This window comes from Gallus gallus, chromosome 4, assembly GCF_016699485.2.
Source record: "Gallus gallus isolate bGalGal1 chromosome 4, bGalGal1.mat.broiler.GRCg7b, whole genome shotgun sequence".
Classification (NCBI taxonomy): Eukaryota; Metazoa; Chordata; class Aves; order Galliformes; family Phasianidae; genus Gallus; species Gallus gallus.
The window spans coordinates 76919706-76944590 of NC_052535.1; the positions used below are offsets into that span (position 1 = coordinate 76919706).

The 24885-nt window shown below is 37.6% G+C and overlaps 1 protein-coding gene across 4 annotated transcripts in view; it reads left to right on the forward strand.

Annotated features, from left to right (window-relative positions):
• The window catches only part of BOD1L1 (biorientation of chromosomes in cell division 1 like 1), a 36965-nt gene extending 18027 nt beyond the window's left edge, over positions 1–18938 (forward strand). Inside the window, exons 11-25 of one of the 4 annotated variants that reach the window (XM_420784.8) lie at positions 720–796; positions 1977–2046; positions 4586–4629; positions 5612–5699; positions 6741–6820; positions 7447–7531; positions 8446–8519; positions 9833–9911; positions 9992–10026; positions 11725–11770; positions 13936–13970; positions 14079–14163; positions 14612–14753; positions 16251–16394; positions 17541–18938. In XM_420784.8, the coding sequence (XP_420784.4) occupies positions 720–796; positions 1977–2046; positions 4586–4629; positions 5612–5699; positions 6741–6820; positions 7447–7531; positions 8446–8519; positions 9833–9911; positions 9992–10026; positions 11725–11770; positions 13936–13970; positions 14079–14163; positions 14612–14753; positions 16251–16394; positions 17541–17649 (1193 nt within the window). In that variant the 3' untranslated portion in view covers positions 17650–18938. Of the gene's footprint in view, positions 1–719; positions 797–1976; positions 2196–4585; positions 4630–5611; positions 5700–6740; positions 6821–7446; positions 7532–8445; positions 8520–9832; positions 9912–9991; positions 10027–11724; positions 11771–13935; positions 13971–14078; positions 14164–14565; positions 14754–16250; positions 16395–17540 lie in introns of those variants that run through there. The other 3 variants (XR_210638.5, XR_005859302.2, XR_006939145.1) reach the window with 3 other exon arrangements.
• The last annotated feature ends 5947 nt before the right edge of the window (positions 18939–24885 follow it).

The following is a 24885-nucleotide window of genomic DNA, read 5'->3' on the forward strand; positions in this document are numbered from 1 at the left end:
TATGGTGTGAGTTTGGGTCACCTTTCTCAAGGGTTGGTTTTATTCTCTAGTTGCCTTCTTTTATAAAATAGGTGCCCAAAATAGCTGTGTAAATCGTACAAAGTTTGTGTCTGCATGGCATGTTTTTTAGATGTTAAAAGCATGCAGTTCCCGTATGGAATTAAATGGGTGGACTTTTAAGGTTTTGTGAAACAACCATCACTGACAGGAGGTACTGAGTCTATGGAAATTGGATAATTTCAGTGGTTGTGGTTTTAGAGCTTATGGGTTTAGACCTAATTGTCACTTAAAGAAAAAATATGGTTCTTAGTATTAACTTGTACCTGTGCATTCATTAATACAGAGGTAATTTGCTGTTTAGAATTGAGTCAGAAAATCTGTTGATGTTTTCAAAGGAAAAGCAAGGAGGAAAAAAAAAAGTGAAGTCAGAAGTCATAAGTAAGCTGGTGAATCTTTACAGCCTGTATTCACCAGTCTGCTTGTATCTAAGGAAAACAGAAAAGTATGTGTGTTCTTGCAGATGCTGAGTTATTTTTTTTTTAACTGGTTTGCTACAGACAAACTTGCTATAGTTTCCACTGCCTACAAGATGAGATTCTTTGCATGCTGTCCTCATGAGATGATGGTAAAGGATAGTGTTCTACTGTAGCTGAATACAGTACTGAGGTAAATACAGTGTAATGTAATCGAATAATTTCAACATGTTTGTATTTCATTAGGCAATAATGGAGCTTTACCAAAGTTGGCAGAAGAACTAAAATTTGAAACTAACTTGAGAACTGAAGACGTATTTACGGTATTTTGAATTTCTTCACTATTTCTTGTATGGTTTTAATTTCTAAGATTTCTTACTAAACCTTTTATTTCTGTTCAATAAGAACTGCATTTTGAAACTTTGAAAGAGTCATTTTTTCAGAACTTTCAGCTGTATTCTTTTAAACAGTTGGCATTAAAGTTGTGTAATGTCCATGTTATTCTGTGGTAGAACCAATTCCCCTCCTTAGCTGTGTTTCCTTCCATGACAGTGACATCGAAGATTGCTTTTCATTAGAACTAGTCATACTGTAAATTTGTTTGTGATATTACTTGTAAAATAGTTATATATGCCTTTACACTTACGTTTGGCAGTCACTAGTTTAGTGTTTTGAAGTGGTATACAACAAAATGAATAGAAGTGCGTGTTTCACTTGATTCAGAGTATGGTTCAGAAACTCACAAGCATCTCTAATAGGGCCACCTGGGACTTGTATAGGGATGCTGTCTTCAGCTCCAGGGCAGACTACTTGAGTTTTTCTGAATCATGATTTCAATGCCTGAAATGTATTGCAGGAAAACCTGAGTCATCTTTGGTCTAGGGGGGTTTATTGATTTGAGTACCCCCTGCAAATGGCTGTACTATTTGCTAGCATAAGATGGTCCTCCAGTCAGTATGGTCATATTCATGTGGCGTTGTGTCTGAGCTTACAGTGTCTAGATTTGACTTAATGCTACATGGAGTTAAATATACTTATCCATGCATTTTTGACATATAGCTGATCTACAGCTTGAATTAAAAAGATAATGGGGGGAAAAAAGCCCAAGTTGGGAAGGCTTCACTATACTTTGTTATGCTTTCAAGTAGCATAATTTTTCTGTATGTGAACATTTCTATAATACTTACCGTGATTGGAACTCCTCTCAAAATAGGAATTTTCACCTTGAATTCCTGAGGTTTCTCTTGAGATCTGGTTGTTAAACTTATCTGTTCTTACTCTAGCAGCTTTAACTCTGAAGTCAAGCTCATGGTGTTACATTGTTCAACAGTAATATAACTAATCTTTGTCAGTCTGTTATTAATATTTGTATTACTATCTTAAGAATGCTTTTGAAGACTTATGCATCATAAAACAATAGTCATCCTTATGTGAGGGAGGGGAATGAAATGTATTTTTACTAGATGTCTGTCATATTTTTGTTTCCTTTCATCCTCTGTTTAGCCACCGCAGCCTGAAGGTCCAAAAAGTGAAGAAGTATATGTGGATCTTCATGTGAAAGAGCTACAAAAAGGTGATTCTATAAGTCTATTTCTAGATTTGATAAATACTTTTTCTAGAGAGATTGAAGCAAAGCCTACAGCAACCTTTGTGAAAGGCTTCGAGGAGTTCATGTTGCTTTGGAACTTGTGCCTTTGCATTTGATCTGCAAGAAGGAGAGAGGTGAATATATCTTCTACTAGGATGTATTAAAAGAAAGGTGGAAAGTGTTTAGTATTTCTACAAATGAAGTAGACTGCTAATATTTTTTTTTTTACATTAATAAATATTTGAGGGAGGAAAAAAGAAGTTTGCTCAGGTGAGGTACAGAAACTTCCCAAAGAATGACTTGCTTCTTTCTAAACTTAGAATGTCCTTGTTTCTGGTGTTGTGAGAGATGTTTTGGGGATGTGACAAAAGTAAGTGCTGTATGATCATGTCAGAATTAACAGGAAGATTTTTATTTACGTATTTACTTGTTGCTGTTGTTCTGTCCTGCTCTCCAGAAGATAAGTGTTTCTGGTCATCCACTGGAGTTTGAAGAGTACTTATAAGTAGGTAGTCACCTAGAGCTAGAAATTTCAGTCAACTCTGAGTCTCTGCTCAGTAATTCCTTTTCGATGTATAATGTTATACTTAAATGGGGGAAGAAAGGAAAAAGCCCTCCTTCCCGGAAATGCATTATTGTAAAATGTGTTGCAGTTGTTTGGCTTTCTTATTAAAGCAGAAACAAACCCCTGCTTTGTTCCCATCTTGATGGATTTTGTGCTCCAGATGCTTTACAAAGATGTTTACAACACCACCAGATGAGAGTTAATCTTCAGTTGGTGGAATAACAAGCAAAACTAAAATGAATTCCAGGAGGTACCAACAGTACTGCTGTTGAGAGTCCAAAGAGTTGAAAGATGCATTTCCTCTTACAGAGTGTTGCTGAAAGCATAAATTGAAGGGATGCGCTGTAAATCTCACTTGTAGATTTTTACATGTATACCAAAATAACTACCAAATAGGGAACAAATTGAGTAAGGTGATACACGTTTTGGTGTCAAGTTTTAGATTCCTTTTTATTCTTGAGGTAGGTCAGATACCTAGTTTAATGGTTTTAGGATATTCTTTTAGGTGGTAAGAGATGTGCTCTGCTCACAAGAAAGAAAATGTAAATCCTGAGAATGGATTAGAAGAATGTGGTCTTCAGGACACCAGATCCAAAACTATAAGCAGTTTTCCTCTACTCTGAGATTTGTTCCAAGGGCCTGAAAAACTGTGCCACTTTATATCATGCAGTCATACAGCAGACAGTACTTACATTTTAAAATGTGCAGATTGAACTGGCTGTGATAATCTTGTTCCATGTAAAATGTTTAACAAAAATCCATTTGTTGTGTAAATCATCTTGGTTATGACACACACAGAAGAGTAATGCTTCGTAGCTCTTCACAGAGTGTTTTTTTCTCTTCCACCATACAATAATCTTTTATTTTTATACATATATATAAATACACATATACATATGCGTACATATATATACATATGGTCCAACGTACGTAAAAGGAAGTTGTTTAAAAGACAAATGTATGTCCTGTCATGAATATGAACAGCAGACACAGTAGTTTAGTAGTGCAAGATTCTTTGGAATGTAAACAAATCATTGCTGTTTGAGTGGGTAGGATCTAGCTCTTCATTTGATGCTGCTTTAAAAATTGAAAGATATTGTGCAACTATACTGTATAGCTGTGCAGAAATTGTTTCTAAAACATGAAGTTTCAAGAAATGGGCTACATGTTATATAAAATTGTATATAGAAGTGTTTCTGCTGTATTGTAGGTTTGTGTTCTTACTGCAACTGAAAGAAAAAATGTTTGGACTGTTTTAGCAGCTTTTTAAAGTAAAGATATTAATTCAGTTGCCTGTGTGAATCAGATTTAAAGGATTTTGTAGAGCCTTCTTATAGAACAAACTTCTTATGATTTTTTTTGTACTTATGTGAAATAGCTTTAAAAGATGCAAAGGACTCATTAGTATCAATAATTGATAATTATTTTCCAGATTCATGTGGTATGTAAGGGCATGGCTCTGTTTTATTAGATCCAGTTATAGTACAATAGAGCCTAGCAATCCAGCAACTTCTGTGTGCACTGTATCACTGGAGTCACTGCTACAGTTATGCAAGTGTCAGTTCCCTGCCAAGCCCAGTGTTACACCTTAGTTTTCAGCATATTTTACTTCATCCTATGAAGTAGTATCTAGATTTGTGATGGACAAAAATGCCGGAACTAAATGTGAAATTTCAAAGTTGCAAAGTATTTCAAAGGTCACAGTGTCCCAGTTGACTGTGTTTTAGCCTTAACGTGATTCTCAGCTGTCCTATGCTTTGGAAAACCATATTCTTTGTTTTTTAAGTTTGTCTAATGTGGTTAAAGAGGTGATTAATGTGCTTGGGTGAATCATATTTCCAGTAGTGAAAATAAGTTGCATAGTTTCAGGCACTTCAGAACCCTTTCAGAGGGCTGAAGTAGAAAATACTGTCATACTTCCTTATGCTGAACGTTTCTGTTTTTTTATTATTTTAATAGATTCACTGCAGAAGAATAGTGCTGTAGAAAGAGAAACTATTCACGTAAGACTTACTTAATTTACTCTGTTTATGCTGCTTTTTCTTGCTTGCATTTACTTCTATTTACATTAAGTATTCTTTAAAAAGAAAATACTGTTTCTTGTATAAGCAGAGCCTATATATATTGAGACTGTGCAGCTGTGCATGTTGATGCCCAATTACTCTTTTGAATTTAGTAAATAAATCTTGTCTTGTGAAATAGTCACAGACTGTTAAATGATTGTTAGCCAATAAAAAAGCTTAATTGTCCTCCTTGAGAACAGAGGACAAAAAATAGGGATTATACTTAGGACTTGAGTCAGAACTGGAAAGCTGTTCTTTTGATGCAGTCCACTGCAATCTTACAAGAACTGTAATTATAATAAGGATGATTACTAAAGTTTCACTACCAAGTTTTTCTGAGGGAGCAGAAACAAGATATTGAACACAGATGACAAGTAAAAAATGTTTGATTTCTTTAACTTGAATTGTAATTTATTCTATATATTATTTTTAATATTATATATATACACATATATATATATATATATATAAAATATTATTATATATATAAATAATATATTAATTTTACCGTATTCCAATGCTGGTTGGTTCTGTTTTGGTTCTAGTAAGGCATCAGTTTTGATCCTGCGTACAGGAGAGTGTTATCATTCTAAATCTGAATATATTTGATGTGAGTTGCTATGATACATTGCTTTTACAGCACGTGGTTGGATGCCTAATTAAAACTAAGCCTTTTTTCATTAAAAAGATCAGTTAAAATCTGAAAATGTGGCAGGTCAGAAGTTCTTTCATGATAATGGTAACGTTGTTTGAGCTTAGTGAACAAACTGCGTTTGTAATATCACCACCTTCCATTTTGGTACATGTTATATTTAAAAGTACTAGTAGCAATATCTTTTTTTCCCTTCTGTGTTTACAAACTTAATGGTGGGGGGGTGGGGGGTAAGGTGGAGAGTTATATTTATTTGTATTTTATTCATAGGTGGAGAACTTGGACACCCAAATAACTGAAGAGCATCAGTCTAGAGTAATAGAATGTAAAACTTCAGGAATAATAGATAAAGAAAAATGTAAGTGATACAGAACTACACAAATATGTGTAAAGCCTTGCTGCTGCAAAAGAAAGTCCTGCTGTGATCAGTCTGTACAGTTCTCTTTTGGAGGAAGGAGTAGAGTAGGGAATTCCAAAATCCAAAGCAATAAATCTTTTTTGAAAACAGCTCAATATATTTGATATAACTTAATATTTCTATCAATGTACGGTGACAAATTCAGTAGTACGCAGAAGAGTTTTATAGTAGCTTTTTAGAGGGAGCAATTTCTTTTTAATCTATAAAATAATTACTGATTTTATCATTAAAAGAAAAAAGAACACAGAGGAGTATAAAATGAAGAAAGCTGATCATCAGGGAAATACCTAGCCATTCACTGAGCTTTGTGAAGCTGTTTTTTCCTTGTCTAGAAAGAAGGTAGTCCATTGAATGGCCTGAATATTTAAGTTAATCTATTCATTTAGACGTTTTGTTAACGTAATCATTATGGGTCTATGTAGTATCTATTCAAGCTCTGCTCTTAACTGCAGGAAAGACTTACTGCAAAAAACCTTACTATAAGTTTTTTGTGCTTTTTTTTGTGTGTTTTTTCTGCATCAGAACAACGAAAAAGAACAGAAAAAAATAGCATTAGGCTAATCGATATTACTATTTCTTTGATAACTGTTTTTATTCTGCTCCTAAAAATACTGATTTCTTCAAGTGTGTGATTGGAAACCATGCAGTATTCATTATAGTGTACCTCATAGCACTACCTGCTTTTTTTTGGTTGATTTGAAGAAAAGATTGGTGTTGAAATTTGAGAGATACCATATCAAGAAATTAAAAAAATAATAATAATAAAGAAACATGAATTCTTTTATGTATTTTTTTTATATTCCTTTACCAAGAGAGGCTAGCCTAACTTTCTGTTCATAGCTTTGTAATCAAGATGTTGCTTTTCAATTAAATATTTATTATTAAATAAAAAAAAAAAAAAATCTTTTCAATGGTGTGCTAGTATAAGAACCATATAAAATCTGACAAATGAAAAACTGTTTGAACTGTTTGTTTTTGCAGGCAGCCAACTGACTGCTCAGGATATAGGAAAGGATGACGATCCAAGTCAGTGTTCCAGAACAAAACCTAGTAACATCAAGGTATTTTCGAGAACATTTTCCTTTTTTAATGTTGTGTAATTGTAAAGTGAATAATACTTCAGTGTTTATTTCTATGGCAGTTTATTTTGGGAGGTATTTTCATTTTTAACTGTTAATTACTCTTAGATTGTGTTGAAAAGAAAATGACTATACAATGATAATCAGTTTTCAGAAGGTACTCAAAAAGAAAGGCAGCTTTGTTGTTCTGTGAGATGTCTGTATAATACATCTTTGATGCATTGTGGGCCAGTTTGCACTGTAGTTAAGAGCTTGGGATCACGTGAAGTACCACAGAGTTCCAACTCTCCAGCAAGTTCACTATCTTGATGGTTGTACTGATCTGAGATCTGCAAAATGATATCAGACTTGACCTGAGTTCTGTATTTGAAATGACCCCCTTTGGGTCAAAACAGGTACTTAATGAAAAATAATCTCTCCTTTAAGAGAACATGCAGAATGTTCTGCTTTATGTCACCTATTGAGTTTGATGAAGGTTGTCAGCATCAAAGTTTTCAAGAGACGGTGTAAAATCTTGATGAATAAAATAACTGCTTTCTTTTCTAAATGCAAGAAACTGACTGTAATACGTAATTTGTAGTAACATGCTCTGTTTCAAAATAATGCAGGAAATTACTCCATGTGATGCAGCAGAAGTCTCCAAAGAACTTGTTATAACACATACATCTCCTGCAAGTGCTGTGGAAGAAAAAGGTAACAAAGATAAAGAATCTGTGCAATTTACTGACCCCATATGAAATGCTAGTATTATTTGAATGTTTCTGAGAGCAATGAGAAATCCAATCCCAGCCAAATAATTGCATAAATTCTCTAATTGTGTTCTGTTCCTGCTATCAAATAATGCGTTATTCTTAATTTATTTAATTGTGAGAGTAAATGTGATGTTCCTGCTGTGGAGATATCCTGACCCAGATAAGGAGTTACAGGGGATATCATGCATCCACTGCAGTGTGCAGCCTGGGAAGCCATTTGCAAGTAGACAATTGGAAAAGGATATAGCAAGTTCAGGACATGGGCAAGAGCTTCTAACTCAAACCAACCATAAGAGGAGAGTCATTCTAAGAAAAAATCATGACAAATGCACCATCAAAAACAGCCATGTTTGCTTACATAGAAAAAACAACCAGGAAGGAGTGTATGAGTTAAGCTGTTGTAGTTGACTTTGTATAAAACACTTTATATTAAAAAAAAAAAAAAAAAAAAGATATGGCCACAGTGCTAATATTGACTTGGATGCAATTTCATTCTGTCTTTATGTGAATACGGTGAGAGCTATTAACAGTTGTGTGCTCTCTGTTGAAAAATCTGAAACTGTTTAGCAATGAGCTTGTATCCTCAGGTTACTGTTTCAGGGAATGTGAGAGGAAATTAAATAGTAGTTTGTTGAACTTTGATTTAAAGTCACTTCTGAATCATCTGGTGTTAAGGAGGCGTTCTGGCAGTCCAACACATTGTTGCTACAAGATGGGTGTTTATAGGGAAGTTGAATTTAAGCCCATAGAGTGATACGATACTTTTAGTGTGGGGACTGTGGCTTGTACCTTTTACTTTGTCTAATAAAATAAAGATGCACAGTTTCTTTTTTTTTTTTTAATGTGCACGTGAAGATGAATTTACCACTGAGCAGGAAATGTTTGAAAAGACGAAGCAGAGACTAGAATCAAATGAAAATTCTGTAGAGGTGAGTGGTCTTATTCATGTTAACTAATTGAGATAATGTCGATTCAGACAGAAAACAAGTACTTTGTGTTTTGCTGACTAATACTAAAATTCTGATTCAACCAGTGTATATATAGCTGTAGAAATTTTGGGTTGTTTTTTTTTTTTGGTACTCTAAAGTGCCAAAGGCTCTTGTAATTATCTGTCACAAAGCATTAACATGCACCATAAGACATCAGTGGTTGTTATTAATGTAGAAGTAACTTCCTTCCTGCGTTTAATGGTGCTTACAAATTGTATATAAAATAACTGTATAGAATTGTATACAAATTGTGTTTCCTGGAAACTTCATAATTGACATGTGGACAGTTGTATCACTTCAAATCCAAGCTGGCTTTACAAAAATATCACCATTCAAAAACTTTTAAACTCTTTTTTTTTTTTATTATCTTCTATTATACTTGTGATATTCTGCAGTAGCTGTTTAAAAGTATGTCTGAGCATAGAGGATAAAATTGCTGTCTGAATCCAGAAGTAGACGCAGTTATAAAGACTTGTGTTTTGTGGTTTGCTTTTTTCTTGTTTTGCCTCTGCATTGAAAATGAAAGAAGACCTTTTAAAAGTTGAAGAATAAATTGCTACATTTGTAGGCTCAATGCTTGAGTCACCAATGGGGGATCAGGACACCTCTAGATTTCTGTAAACTCTGAATGAGGCACTTAACTCACTTACATGTGAAGAGGAGAAATGGTTCTCTTACTGGAGATGCTCAGACCATCTTCATTACTTGTAGGTGTCCTTAATACCTTCAACTTCCAACAGCTTCAAATAGGGAGCTTTTTTCTTTTTTCTCCTCCTTCAAACTAAAGGCCTGATGTCTCTAGTGAGCTTCACCAATCTGTGTATTGGGATAATTAGGATACTGACTGTTAAATAGCACCTCCTCAGCTGTTACAAGGTGTAGCCTATACTATCTAGAAGAAAATATCAGATTGGGAGTTCTTTTAAAGCTGAAAAAGCACAGTGAGACATACAGGAGAAGGTTAGAAACATTTTTTTAGATGAGGTGATACAGTTGATAGGGGTGCAAAAGGCACTGTGCCTGAGGACAGCCACTGAGAGTTTTGCATAATCAGGATTTGTCTTGTTTCTTTTTAGCCTTGTCAATGAACTTTATGAAAAGCAATGTCTATTTGTACAAAACGTGCCTCACCTATGTTATAACAGATGAGCACTATTTCTGCTCACATAACATTATGTTGACAACAGTCTTTGTTACATTGCCCCATTACTGGGTGTTAGTTGTAGTAACTGAAATACTTTTACTTTTTATAGGATAATCAACCTGTGATAATAAAACGGAAAAGAGGAAGGCCTCGTAAACATCCTGTTGAAGCTGTACAGCCTGGTGGTGGTAAGTAATTCAAAATACTTGTGTGGAGAAAGAGTAAAAATAGCAACATTCAAGTTCTGAATTCATATTTCTTCCCTCAGGTGGGGAGTCAAAAGCTGATATGAGCACTGGCAATGTAAGTGCCTTTATTTTGTTTGGGTGCATTTAAGCATGAGATCCATTATTCTGTTCTAACAGGTAACAATATTTCAGAAACATTCTGTAGCAAGCTTAATAACTGAGTTCACACTAAGCATACAAAAATTATAAAAACTAAATCCCGATACAACAGAGTTTACAAGCAAAATATACTATTAAGTCTGAACATGGCAAATAACAGTATCAGTCTTAGTACAGTGTAGTTACACTGTCTATCAGTATACTTGCAAGCAGGATGAACTTCTGATCACATGCACGTGTCTTTTAGTTTGTGCTGTGAATAATTTTGGCCTAACAATCAAGGATGATTTAATGTAGAAAACTTAAGGCTCTTGTCTTTACTGAGCGTGTTATAATAACAGCATATAGTAGCTCTTAACTTCTTTAAAATGAGCTTGTACTAACTGTATTACACTGTGTACAGTTAACTTGGAAGACAGAGATACGCTGGTAATAAGTTAAGCACTCCTAAAACAACTCAGTCTTCTAAAACTCAGTAGTATCTTGATTTCTTAAGCCGTGAGCCATAAGTCACTGCTAAGTAAGTATTTTGCTGAAAGTGCTTCTGAAGTTCAGTTGGATTACAGCACTGTGATCAAGCATGGATTGAGCAAAAAAATCTTGCATAAAAAGAGGTAGTGATTAAAAACTAAATAAAAAAAGTTGTATTGAAACTTGTGTGTTCTGCCTGCTTGCCTGTTAAGGCACCTGCTGGTGTGATTGTCGAAAGTCTTCGGAATTTACCTAGTCTATAAATAGCAGATATTCTTCTGCCCCTGTTTATTCTGTCCATGCAGTGTTTCAGGCAGCCCATTCAGGGTCCTGTCCCTTTTACAGGTCTGGTACAGTTTTGTGTCTGAATTCAATTTTCCTAATCAGTATCTTTCAATATTACCTCAGTGAAATGTAATTGTTTCAGCTTTGTTTGTTTTGTTGTTCCAAATAAGAATTAAAAGTAACTTAAAATCCCCTCTGGAATTTGTATACCTTTACACAGTGCTGAAACTGAATTGTCTTGCTCTAGCTAACCATTTTAAAGGTCGTATACTTCCTGCTGATGATGGGTAGTTGTACCAGTCAGTTACAGGCTAGCTTCAGGAGGAGCAGTATTTACCCTCCATCTGAGAAAATGGTTCTGTAAGGCTACGTGCTGTCTTTGCAAGACAGTCTTCTCAGGCTGCTTTGAGAATGTGTTACTACTTCAGAGGTGGCATAGGCATCTTAGTGTAGTCGTTCAGTGAATAAAGCAATTAGATTTTATTAACAGTCATCGTAAGAGACCATGTAGTTGTACCTGGCTTTTTCTGTGTTCTGAATAAATGCAAAACTCTTATGGCTATAATTTGTAAATCTGTGTGCTTACATAAGTGACTGCACTGAGTTTTTTGTATCACTGAGAAGTTTTCAGAAATGTATTTCACTGAAACTACCTTTAAGTTAGTGTCTGTTATTGTAATGGCTTCCATTGTCAATTACTCTGTCAGATTACTGAAACTACTGTCATTTCATTTGTTTGGAGGGTAACTGGGTGCAAACTTTCTGCCTGTTGATTAGAATGTTCTTTTTTTTTCCTGAGTTTGCAGATACATTGTACTATGAATGGAGACAAGTTTCTGTGTTTATGTAATACAAACCTGGATTTTTCTGATTTGTCTGCTTTCTTTTTTGTTTCTAGCTGCAACTTCCTACCTCTGCAAGTAGAGGGAAAAGTCCTCAAAGAGGTAAGCAAACCATGAGAAAAATACAAAGGGGTATTCAAGAATATCAGATGAGTTCTTAAACATTGTGTTTTAAAATACATATCAGAAAGAAATCTAATTATGTTCAGTTAATTACATTATCTGTGGATATGAATTCAAGAGGTCAGTGGCAGCTTGAGGGGATATTTCTTTCCCCTGTCACAACTACTGAAAAATCTTTATAAGATGATTACTTATCTTCCATTGGAAAAACTTTTATTGCTACAAGCTGAAGTCAAACAAAAAGAGATTTTTGTATTTCTTCTTCTCATTCAAACACCTGTCATTTGTAAGAGGTAAAACGTGATGAATTTTAAGCAGTGTAGTGAATTTCAACAGGTAGGCAATCTGTACTGCACTAGCTATTTGGGTGCCTTTTTAGTAAAAGCCATTCATGAATGTATTTTAAAATCCACTCAGGAAGCTGAGAGGAAGTTGAAAAATGGCTTATGAACAAATACAAACATTCATGCCCTTTTAACTTGAGAGTGTTCTGCACAAGTCTCATGCATAATGGGAAGCGGAGTTTTCAGTCAGTGCAACTCATGCAGTTGGAAACAACTGGTTTCTAGAGACAGCATCCTACCTTAACAGTTCTCTTGTGTAATTACTCAGTAGTAGAAAAGGACTTATCTGGAGAACTCTTCCTGTGTAAGTAGAAACAACTGACAGTAGGCTGGAAACTAAAATTATTCTTGCACTAATTGATGCTGAAAAGTTAGTAGGACTTTTGTTATTATTGTTATTCCTAATTGTTTTTATACTCAACTTGAGGCAAAAGTACAATCTTTTCACATGTTTGAGAAGATTGGGTCTGTTAAATAAGATGTGGCTTGTAGTTAATTTGTCTTTTATCTCAAAGTATTTTGCTATACATTCACCAACACTTACCAGAATTTTAAATACCTGCCTTTAGTACATCAAAAAATTAAATTCTTTTTAATATGTTAATTAGACTTATTTTGTGTAAAACACTTAATACAGTGTACTGTTCTTCATTTTATTGTGCTGCTTCTGCTTAATTTTATTTGTTTCTGTGTAAAAGCTTTTTCCTGTGATTTTGACAACATAACTTCAGAGAATGTGCGTATGAGTTTAAGAATGTCTCTGCTTTGAGACCTCTTTTTTTGATAGACTAAATTGACATTCTTCTCTATTTGCTCTGCTGGTCTAAGCAGCGATGGATTTAGAGTTTTTGGCCTTATTTTTAGTTTTCAGAAACAAAAATAGACAGCAATTTTATGGCATAAAAGAAGTGTTAAAAAGATGGTATAAAAACTTCACGTTGTTTAGGATGCTTCTCTTCTTCAATGACTGGGGATTTTTATCATTACAGTATTGCAGATAACTATTTGACAAACCTCAAACTTCATAAAATCATCTTTCTTTCCATAGAATTGGGGTAGAAATGGTAACCATCTATCATAGAGAGAGGCTAAGTTGGGGCGACATGCTTCATAGAGTTCATAAATTTATTTCAATGTGCACAAACCAGTCTGTAAGAAGCAATGGATTGAAAAACCAGGCTTCTTCAACAGAGGAAGTTAACTTATCTGTATGCCAGGTATTAGTCAGGTTTTGCTCCCTTGCTGAGCTACAGCTATCTTGGTGCTTCACTGTAGATGTAGTTAAGCATTAGAACAGATTGCCCAAAGGAGCTTTCTAATTTCTGGTTTAAAAGACTCTCAGAACTGCATTGAACAAGATCTTGAGCAGTAAGGTCACATTTTGAGTTTAGCTGTGCATTGAGCAAGACTGGTCTAGATGACCTCTGGAGAGACCTTCCAAGCTAAATCCTTCTTCATTCTGCTGTTGGTTGACAGTAAATAAAATAGATATGTAACTTTTGCTTTTCCACGTTAATAAAACAAACAAACAACAACAACAAAAAAGTATGTGCAACAAAGCAGTTAATATAGCATCAAGCATGTAAAAGCTTCACTACTTTAAAAAAAATAAATAAATCACTGTTGTCAGTCTGTATATAACAAAATGCAACAAAGGCAAATTCTAGTTTAGGAACTGTAGATGTTTTCTGACTTTCTGTGATGTTTATGCAAAGTTGACAATGTTTGAAAGAATTCCTTTTAAAACTGATTAGTAAAAGATTTGAAGTTCAGGATTCAGTTTTCTTTTTTCTTTTCTAGGTACAGACATATCTAATAAGAAAGAAACAGCAAATGTAAGTGCGGGCAATTTAATTTGTAAGTCTACATGCAGTACGTAATGAAAAATGTCTGTCTTCTATTAAAACTGTCTTGTCTTGCTTGCTTCCATTTCATTTCTTCAGGAAGAAGAAGCTGGGAAAGCAGAGATGACTGTGCGTAAAAGGGGAAGAAAACCCAGGCGTTCTCTGGTTCAGGCAGAGGAAACTGGTAAAAAGAAGAAACCGTGCTATTCCTAACAGAATGAAAAGATATTACTGTGCCTTTCTGTGTACTGATAGCAATAAGATAAGCTTTATTCAATTTCTCCTTTCTTGAGGAAAAATCATTGAGTTACAGCTAGTGTAAATATTATGTAAATATGTGTAAATTGCTGTAATCTCATGTCAAAATTGCTACATCCCAGATGCTTCCATAAAGCCTCATGAATTTTCTATGAATTCTGGCTATGAGCTGCATAAGTAAACTGTTGCAAATGTGTTAACAAGATTAAGTCAAACAAGTGCGAATTAAAAACATTGGAAGCATAAAGGAAATGGAAAATTACTTGCTTAAAATGGGATTTGTGAATAGAATACCTTTTCTAAACTAAGTGTCCATATCCTTTTGGAGGGCTTTTGGAAAATTATAGCACATGTGTAAAATTTTACATGGACAGAAATGCTGGAGCCAGAAAGAAAACGTCGGAAATTAACATCTTCTGAAGAGGAGATAAGAGAGCAGGAGGAAGGTGAGGAAGAAGACAATGAGGAAGAGGATGAGTCCACAGCTAGACCAGCCACAAGACTAGAGGCTCAAAGGTAACTCTATGTAGAGGCGCACGTATTTTTTGCTACGTTATTCTCAGTTGTGGATTCAGGTTTTCTTTGCAATTTGTTATGATTGAAACTTCCTATATAATCTTTGATCTAATTCTAGCATTATGAAACTTTTTTTTCTTTCAATAATGAGGAATGGAAAGTCTTATTAGAACTGGAGGTTTTTGCCTTTATATGACAGGAGATAGCTATTATTCTAATTATGAATAGCAAGGCAGAAGAGGCAATGTTTTGCCTTGGTTCAACATTGCTAGATGAGAAACTGTTAGGGTAACAAAAGATGGGCTTGAAATGTCAGAAGGTAAGAACTGATCCTGTTGGTAATCTTGCATCCCAGTGATGTCTCAGAAAATGGGTCTGAGCATACTTAACTTACAGGTAAAAAGGGATTTGACTGCAATTCACCACTTGGCATTTGGAGTTGAAGCAAGGCAAAAATGTAATTTTCAATGTCAGTTTCTTTTTCCTAATATTAGCCCAGTTAAATACATGAATATTGCAGTACTGTAGGATTTCATTTATATTTTAGTGAACTGCAGGCTCAGGAAAAATCAAACTGCAAAAGATTAGTGCAAAAGATACCAAGAGACCTGCTTCCAAGGAGCCATTCCTTGTCTGTAGTTTGCGTGCAAAAAGGCTGGCTAAGAAAGTATAGCAGAGGTCATCCTTGTGACAAAACCTTTGGAAGTTTACCACTTTGTGAACAGTTCTGTTGTGGTAAACAAGTCCTTTTGACTAACCATTAACTCTAAAATTCCAGTATAAGGTAAGACATTAGTGTGTTCATTCCTATTGCTTTTGGAAACATCTACTTTGTATTTACAGATGTTCTTGTTGGTCTTGTTTCTCAGATTTCCAGTGCTAATTTTGTCTGCAGCAAAACAAAACATCTCTGCCTGAAAGTGCCACAAATCTGCTGCATTTTATAAGTAGCATTTGGGAATAGTTTAATGGAAGGAAATACCTGTTTTCAGCTTTACTTAGGTCAGAAAACTTGATAATTCAGCAGTCTGGCTTGTGAACTATGAAGTTCATTGCCAGTAATCACTTCTTCGTATTTTTGAACTGATGAATACTGAAGCTGTAATGTGAGTTCTTTATACTGGATAACCAGATTATTCTACAACTTGTTTTCCCTTCCTCTTTAGTTGTTATGTTCTTTTGGCTTTTTTTTAAACATGGGCATTTATGTAGCAGAGCTATTGCAGATCTTGAACTAAGATTTTTTTGCCGTTCCTTTAAATATTGTCAATAAAGTAGCCAATTTGGATTTTACATTTGCTGTGGAGGTGCACAGCTCTGCTTGTCATTTTGTCTAAAAGCGTGTAAATGGTATTTTTCCACCATTTCTTTTGGCGACTTTGATTTATATGTTGCAAATACTGTTCAGTCTTAGTTTTTGCACTTGGAATGCTAAAAGAAAGTGAGTTGGAAAAGTATTTTGTTATATACACATTCATCATTCTTTTTTTATTACAGAATGCAGTCCAGCAAGCCAACCACTCGTGCAACTTCTAAAGGCAGCAGTCCGAGTTCAGTTTCTCCCAGAAAACAACAGAAACTATCAGCGAAAAAGAGATCTCCAAGTGATACAAAGATTAACAAATCTTCTCCATCAACACAGTAAGTATGAAAGTTAAAGCCACTTTTATTATTTGTTTTGGAAGCAACTACATTTATATGTAAAATACTAGTTCAAAATCTGAACATCAGTCTTGCTTTGTTCTGTTCTTTTGTATTATTTAAAAGCTTTCAAAGGATTTTCTCCTGTTTACGTTTTTTCTTCCTTTCTTCAACATTTGCAAGACTAGACTGTGTGTGTGTGTCCTTGGGAAGTTCTTAGTTTCTTTTCTGAAAATGCTGTTAAGCAGTATTTTAACTGAAGCTGTGGTTCTTTCCTGAAAGTAGGGGGTGGAAAGAGCACCCTTAGTCCAGGCTAAAGCAACATAATACGTCATGATTCTAATGCTTGAAGATATTTCTAAGATCAGGTGATAAGAAAGGAGAAACTTTTGAGTCCTTACATCATCATACTTCCATTTCCCTTCCTTCCTTGGTACACTTATTAACTGTTAAAGTTGACATCACTGTGTAAAATCCCAAGGGATCAACGAGTGCGATGCTCAGTTGCTATTTGTTGTCTCCATTATGAAACACAACAGTGTTTTCAAACTGAATGTGGGGAACAGTGGCAGATGTGCATAATTCATTGATCAGCTGCCACAGTTCACCTGATGTTAATTATTTAGCATGGCTGTAAATGGGCAAGAGTTGAAGCTGTGCACCTGAAAGACAGTGGGCTTATATAGATGCTTAATTGGAGGTAAGGGCACATGATTTCTGCCCTTTATTCCCTCTTGTGTATGCAAGTCTTAAGCTGCTTTTGCTCTTTTTCTGTCTTCGTGTGAGGGGGTAGCAGATAGAATATAGTAAACTACGCTGTTCTGATCCACAAGTCATTCTAGAAGAGAGGAGGGAGGAGTGCTCCGGCCCCATATTCTACATTTGAAGCACTCTTCAACATACAGAACTAGTATGCAGTACCCTCACTAAGACATGATGGGAGTGTGTAAGGTCTCCCTAGGGTCTGTGCAGCTCTGTGAAGGTTTAACAGTAAGCTTTTAAATAATATATCCTTGTAATTCATTAGAGACGAACACTTAAATTCATCATCTAAACAGGATTGTGCCTGACCACGCTTCTTGTTTTCCAGCTGCTACCATTGTTAAAATAATGAATAACTGTATTTCTTTCTTTCTTTTTTTTTAGGCAAAAGGTGCAGTCTACGAAGCGTAAAAGAGAAGGCAGCCCAACAGCAGTACGGAGAAAAGGCCAGCAAAAAACAGAAGAGACACCAGTGAAGAAAGCAAAGCGATAATCTCTACCAGCTGGTACTGTTTGTGGAGGAGTCAAAAGGAGGAAAAAAATATCTGTGCTTCTATTTTTTTTAAAGCAAAGGGATTTGCACGTGCTTCTTTCAGAGCTCTAAGTTAATCGATGCAGTACTTTTAAGTTACATTTTAAACAGCTTTATAAACTATTGTTTATACAGAATATTATGTACATTTATTTCAGAAGGAAAAATAAGTTTACTTTGTATCTGAATGAAAAACAAAGCAGTTATATATTTTATCACTGACTTGGAAAGTTGGGGATACCCAATGTGACATGCTAATGCAGATGCTTCCAACTCCTGAGACACCCCTGGCCTACTAATACACTTTGTACATAAACTTGTAAAAATAGGTTGTATTTTACTCTGTGTATGAATCTAATCAACAACGGACATCTTATTTATTATATGGAAAGCATTGGTCTGTAAACTTTAGTATATACTGTAGGCTTTTTTTAATTATATATTTTACATTCTATGCAGACGTCGATAGGAAACTTCACTCCCCCAGAGCTGTCTAAAATCTGAAGTTCTCTAAAATACACTCAGTTGATAAAACATTTTTTTTCGCATGCATTGCAGTAGGTTAGCATAGTGAAAGCAACTGGGCTCCTTTCTCTTCACACTTGAGACAAAGTCTGAGCTTAATAGATTCTGTTTTTCATTTGTGGTCTTACTACCAACCTGGAGAAATAAACAACGTTAGATGAGGTTTATTTGCAGCCAGCCAACTCTATTCTGAAGTGGAGCAACTTTATTTTGCAACTAAACACCCATTCTTTCAGTAGTTGTCTTTTTCAACAAAGAGGGACCCATTGAAATGAAACATCACTTCTCTTAACTATAGAGCTTCAGCATTTTATGTTACATTTTATACGCAGGTATTAAAAAATGAACCTGGTATTATTGCCAGAATCTTTTTTTAATGTATATTAACTCTGGTAAGAGCAAATGTTCAAGTGAAGTTGTATATAAAGTTCCAACTTTTCTTATGATCAAATGTGTCTCTTGTAATGATGTGATGAGTTGCCAAACAATCTGAGATTATTTTAAGTGTTCTGTTCATATTCTGGTTTATAATTACAAAGGGTTCTGGGGGGTTGGAATTCTCCTTTTTTATTTTTTCCCCCCTCTCTTTTGTGGGATGGTTTGGTTTTCTTTGTTTGTTTTTTGTTTGTTTTTGAACTTGTTGTAAGGCAGATGTTTCCATCAGATATTCTGTTTGGTTTCTTACTGAAACTTTTATATAAAAATTATAAAATGTTTGCCAAAAATCTGAGTTGCCATATTTTATTACCCTTTAACCATATTGCTGTGAAACTTGTTTTTACAGGTATTCTTGGTTGGAGCCATTTCTGTAATTAATGTTGATACTGATTGGTGTCTTTAATTATTCTACAGATGTTTATATGTCAGGTCTATTAACAGTAGGGGAAGGACCTAACAGGGACCTAACAGTCTACCAAGCCAAGTGTGCTATGGAAGCAGATGCAAACAGAATTACAAGCTGAGCTTTTTGTGGCTTTTGTCTCTTCTGTCCTCCTCTACTGGGGCTTTCAGAGCTTTTATTTGGAGTCCTCTACATCTCTTCCAGTTTCCTTACATCTGAATTCAGTAGTGAGATTGCTCAGGCAGTTCCTAACGAACTGCACTGTATGTGACTGTAATTTCTTCTTCTCTCTTCCTTCTGGTAATGCTTCTCCTACCACAGTGCAGTCTGTGTGTGCTTTTTTCACAGGCTGATCTTTTCTCCCAGCTTTTGGTGATTGGTGAAACTCCTGCTTAAGTGTCAGAGCCTTCTGACTGTCTTTTGCCTAATGAACAGAGAAACAACCTTGAAGATCAGTGACATCTGTATGGTTCAGAAGTTGGGCTTGTAGTCTGACTTGAGCCTTGATGTAAAAGCAACTTTTACAGCATGTGAAGTTTGTAAAAATCACTGTAAAATCACAGGGGTTCCAATGGAGAAGCCACTTTCTTTTTTTGTTAATTGGAAATGGGGAAGGTAGTATCCATTGTGCTGAAGAGCTAAGCTGCGTTTGGAAAGAAGCGTGGCTAAGGTGTTAGTTGCTAATGTGATTGCACTCAGTTGTGGAAGACAGATCAGGTGCTGAGTGGAAAGCAGAGGTGGCAAATGCATTCCTACCGTGTGTAACTTCATGAGAGTTTGGTGGAAGGGCGAGGAACTGCTTTGTGCTGTGAGAGAACAGTGTCCCTAAAGCACTTCACAGTGCAGCTCCAGCCTCCTCTGCCTACTTTAGTGTGAGAACGCAGCTGCCCTGAAACCCCAGGAAACTTCTACAGTGTTTGGCTTCTTTTAATGTTATAGGGCCTGTTTTTTCTTCCAGCTCATTCTTCTGGAACTGTTTCATTTTGCTGGATACTGTAACGCTGAATGAACCAGAGAGATCCTGGTGGAAGATGGAGTTCAGCCCCTTGCTGAGTTTTAGGGAAGGAGAGCTTGGGTCCTGCTCACCAGCTCTCAGCTGTCTGTTAGCCAGAGGACTTGGCAAGCTGTCAGGATCTCTTCATATTTTCTGGCATGTTATACTTAGAAGTACTTCACTGTCTTCAACCTAAAGCTCTATGGGTTTACCCACTATATAGGTTTTAAATCACCTAAGTGGATTGAGGGGGAATTGTTTTTTTAACTAACTAAAGGATCATCAGTAAAAGTTCGTTTGCAGTTGTCACTTTTTGATGAGGTCTGGCAGGCTTGTGGCTCTTGCAACTGATGAAATTTCCATCTAGAGCCTGATCCAAAGTCAGTAGGTGCACTCAGCAGCTGGGGCAAGGCTTTTGCTGATACTGGCAGCTCTATGAATGCCTCAGTTTTCTATTCCAACAGCGTCTCTAATAGCACATCTTCTTAGGTGTTTTTTAAAGCTATGACATAGATCCCAAGTACACACATCCACTGTTTCTTGCCTAAGTCTGCTTGATGCACGTCCAATACAGGGTTGAGTGACAGTATTAAAAATAGTCAAATTCTGATTCCTGTATCAAGTGCTGGAATGGAAAAGAATTTTCTAGCCCTGGTTTCTGCCACTCCTTGCTTTTGGAAGAGGTGGTGGGACCTCTGTGGTTCAGTCACTGCCCCGAAGCTGGGATGTGCTGAGTGACCTCTCTATTTCCTTCTAAAGCAATGTTTGATTTCCTTGGAGCTGTACCTGTTTATAATATAAAGAGTAAATTTAGCTGGTCGATTTTAGCTCTCTTCCCATTAAACCCATTCCATGTGAAATGTTTTTAGTTTTAAGGTGTAATGTAGACATCCTAATGAAGTAAGCTGACTGTACATTCCATAGTCTGTATACCTACTCCAAGCTCTTGATCATGCAGATCCTTGATATTACACCCATGATTATCAATATTAGTACTCAGCCATTTCTCATACCAGTTCAGAAGGCTCTTATCCTCGCGACTTCAACAGCCCTCCAGCCTTCCCCTTGCCTGTAGCTGCATTTCAGAGGAAACTGTCCATGTCAGCCTTCTGCAGGTTTTGGCAACCTCTTAAAGATGCTGTGCTTGCTTCTTCCAATGGACTCCTTGTCCCAGCTGTGGATGTCATGCTCCATTACTTCCATCAGCTTCTCAAAAATTCTGGGCCTGCCTCAAGCAGGCTGTTTTTCTACTAAAGCACGAAAGTTTAAACACCAAGGAAATTCCATCTGCATTCTAGTCTTTATTTCTAGATTCTGCTGTTACACCAAATCTCCCCTAAAGGCTGTTTCTGACTTAAACATCTTCTTCAAATCTCTGCTTTTTTAGCTCTTACCCTTCCTGGCTTCGTAGGAAAAGAAAAAAAATCTCCAAAAGTAAAGCATAATAAAAGTAAACACATTTGAGGGAGTTACTAGATAACTTTATTTAAAGCCAGGAGGAAAACACTTGCCAAATAACTTGGGAAGAAAAGCGTGGTTTGAAATGGCTGCGTTGTAGAAGGGCAGGAATAGGTCTTTGGAACTGAGTATGCAGTTAATTAGCTCAGGGTGTGGCTTAATGGTCAGAGCAGCCACTGCAAGGCACCTTTCACCCTCTCTGCTCTTCTGCCCCGTGACCGGTGCCAGCACTGGCATGTGCATTCACAGCCTGCTTGGTCAGGTAAGCCTGAAATGTTCTGATATTGCTGGATCACTACACCAGCTGTTGACAAGGCTGTGTCATATGGCCAAGATGTAGAAATCAGCCTTCTGTTATAGCATAAGTTGGAGTACGCTTTGGTTGGTCATCCGGGTGCACTCTCACATGCATAGCTCTGTGTCAAGTAACTATAGGTTCAGAGTGTCACAGAATAGCTTAGGTTGGAGGGGACCTTAAAGATCTCCTAGTTCTAATCCCCTGCTGTGGGCTCATTGGCACCCACCAGCTCAGGCTGCCCATGGCCCATCCAACCCAGCCTTGAACATCTCCAGGGATGGGGCATCCACAGTTTCTCTGGGCTGCCTACTCCAGTGCCCCACCACCCTCTGAGTAAAAAAAAACCTCCTGATTATTGTGTAAATGCACAATGAGCTGTATTGTGTGTTGTATCCTTCCCTAGTGACAGTGCATTTGGGCTTCCTGTAAGAAACACAGCTTATCCAACCTAGTTAGGGATCCTTGTTATATACCACATGCTAGGAAGAGGGCATACAGTAGCTGAAAGCTGAAGACAATTTTGCAATGGCTGTATTTTGCTGTGCTGGTCTCAGTAGTGCAGGTCCTTTAGCAGGACTGACCTGCTGGGAAGAATTCTCCCTTAGTGGAATGCTTTAAATTCAGACCCAGGAAAAGGTTTTTTAGGGCTCTTTAGGAACTGACACCCTGTTTCTAAAACTGATGTAGAAGTTAGGCTTGTGCTCAAGACTGAAATCAGATCTAGTGTCAAAACATCTGAATTTAAGCCAAATGGCCCCCTAAATAAGGAATGCAGGCAAAGCATCACAGCTTTCTGTACTAGGAAGCACAGGTGCCTCAGGTGCAATCCCCAGTGTTGAGGAAGCTGTGCTGGAAGCTGCAGCACTGACTTGTAGGAAACATCTGGGATTGGCTCCTCAGGGACAGGCATGTAGTGCTGGGAGGTGATCACAGAATCATAAAATCATTAACGTTGAAAATGATCGCTAAGATCATGAAGCCCAAACATCAACCACCATACCACTAAACCACGTCCCTCAGTGCCACATCTCCATGTTTCTTGAGCACCTCCAGGGAAGAAGACTCCACCGTCTCCCAGCACAGCCCATTCCATGACATTCACTGGAACAGGTTGCCCAAGGAGGTTATGGATGCCCCATCCCTGGAGGCATTCAAGGCCAGGCTGGATGTGGCTCTGGGCAGCCTGGTGTGGTGGTTGGTGACCCTGCAAATAGCAGGGGGGTTGAAACTTGATGATCACTGTGGTCCTTTTCAACCCAGGCCATTCTATGATTCTATGATACTCTACAGCTGCTTTGGTTTCACCAAGGTCGGACCTTTGTTGGTCTTTCTTCCACAGATGCAAAGTAGGAAAGCTTCTTCTGTGCTGCGATGAGAGTGAGTTATTAAAAAATAGATATTTAGATAGACAGATATTCCTTCCAGATTATATTTTATTGTGACATGTCATACACACGATGCAACATTTTCTATCTATTAACATTTCTTAAGATGACTGTAAGGAATACATGACAATATTGAGGAATACAGGAGAAACATGCTCAGTGATCCGTGGTATCCCGGCACCAATTCCAGTATATAAACTTAAAGATGTTAAAATCAAATAGTTATTCCTGCTTCAGTGCCCAAAGCAAGCAGAGATCTGGCGTGTGCTTTCCCCTTTAGACACCGATAGCTTCACTCTGCTTTCTGTATAAACAAGGGCTAAGAACTGTGCAGTAACACACTGCTTACTTAACTCCATTCAACCTAACTCTATTCAGGCTAAGTAAATAGGCAATGCAAACTGCTTTAAAATAATAATAATAATAATAATAAGCTGATGGGAAAGCATCTTTCAACTAATCATGAACTCAGTTTGCCACTTGGCCCTTACCTCAGCCTTCCTGCAGGTCTGGGGCTGTTCCCCATCCCCTTCTCCTCAGCTGGGGCTGATCAGATTCACAGCCCAGGCTTTGCGTGGACACGGTGGGTTGCTTTAGTCTGGAGCTTACAGACCGAGCATCGTCAGGAGGAGCCAAGAACGCGGGACGTGGTTTGGGGCAACATTGGCGGCAGGTGAACGGTTGGACTAAATGACCTTGGAGGTCTTTTCCAACCTTTATGCTCCTATGATTCTAAGAAAGGAAGGAGGCGGCTGTGCCACATCGCACGGCTGTGCTGTTACCCATCCCTGACACGAGGAGCAGCCCAGAGCGCGGTGCAGCGCACGGGGATTTCCGCCCCTCCGGCGCCTCCCGAGCCTCCCCGGACACACCGCCAGGTGGCGCTGCGCTGCGGCACAGGGCGGACGCGGGGCCCCGGCCGGGGGCGGATACCGCCGTCACCGCTGTCACCGCCCGGCGGTCCCCGAGGTGCCGACCCACGGCAGCAGGCAGAGCTCCCGAGGAGCTGAAGGAATGGCTGTTCTCAACTCGACGCTCATGAACACCCTCCACAGCACGCCAGGCGTAGGTTCAAATCCTGCCGGTTTACGGATGGAGTGCCTGCACAGTAAATCCCTGTACCTATCTGTGTGTGTATATATATATGTGTGTGTGTGTGTATTCCACACATAACATGGCTTTATGTTTACAGGCACAACAAACTTTCTGAGCAACAGCACGTTCAATATGTTCCCTCCAGCACGTCAAGCTGATAGGACAAGAGGGAATGGCTTCAGGGCCACCAAGGGAGGTTCAGGTTGGATTTTAGGAACAGTTCCTTCCCAAAAGGAGTGGTGATGCAGTGGCACGGGCTGCCCAGGGCGGTGGTGGAGTCACTGTGCCTGGAGGTGTCCAGGAATTGCGGAGATGTGGCACTGAGGGACGCGGGCAGTGGGCACGGTGGGGATGGGCTGATGGTTGGACCTTAGTGGGCTTTTCAAGCCTTCGTGGTTCTGTGGAGTTGGATTTGGAGGTGTAACATCAGCTATCAACTTAAGTCACAGTTTCCTGCCCAGACCTTCCCATTTCTCTCATTCTGTGCTGTCTATCCAAGCTCTTCTTTGCTCAGTGTGCATTTTTTTCCCCTATCCTATTTGTCAGCTAAATCCCAAAATGTACCTGGCTAATAAACCGTACAAGCGTTACTCCTATGGCA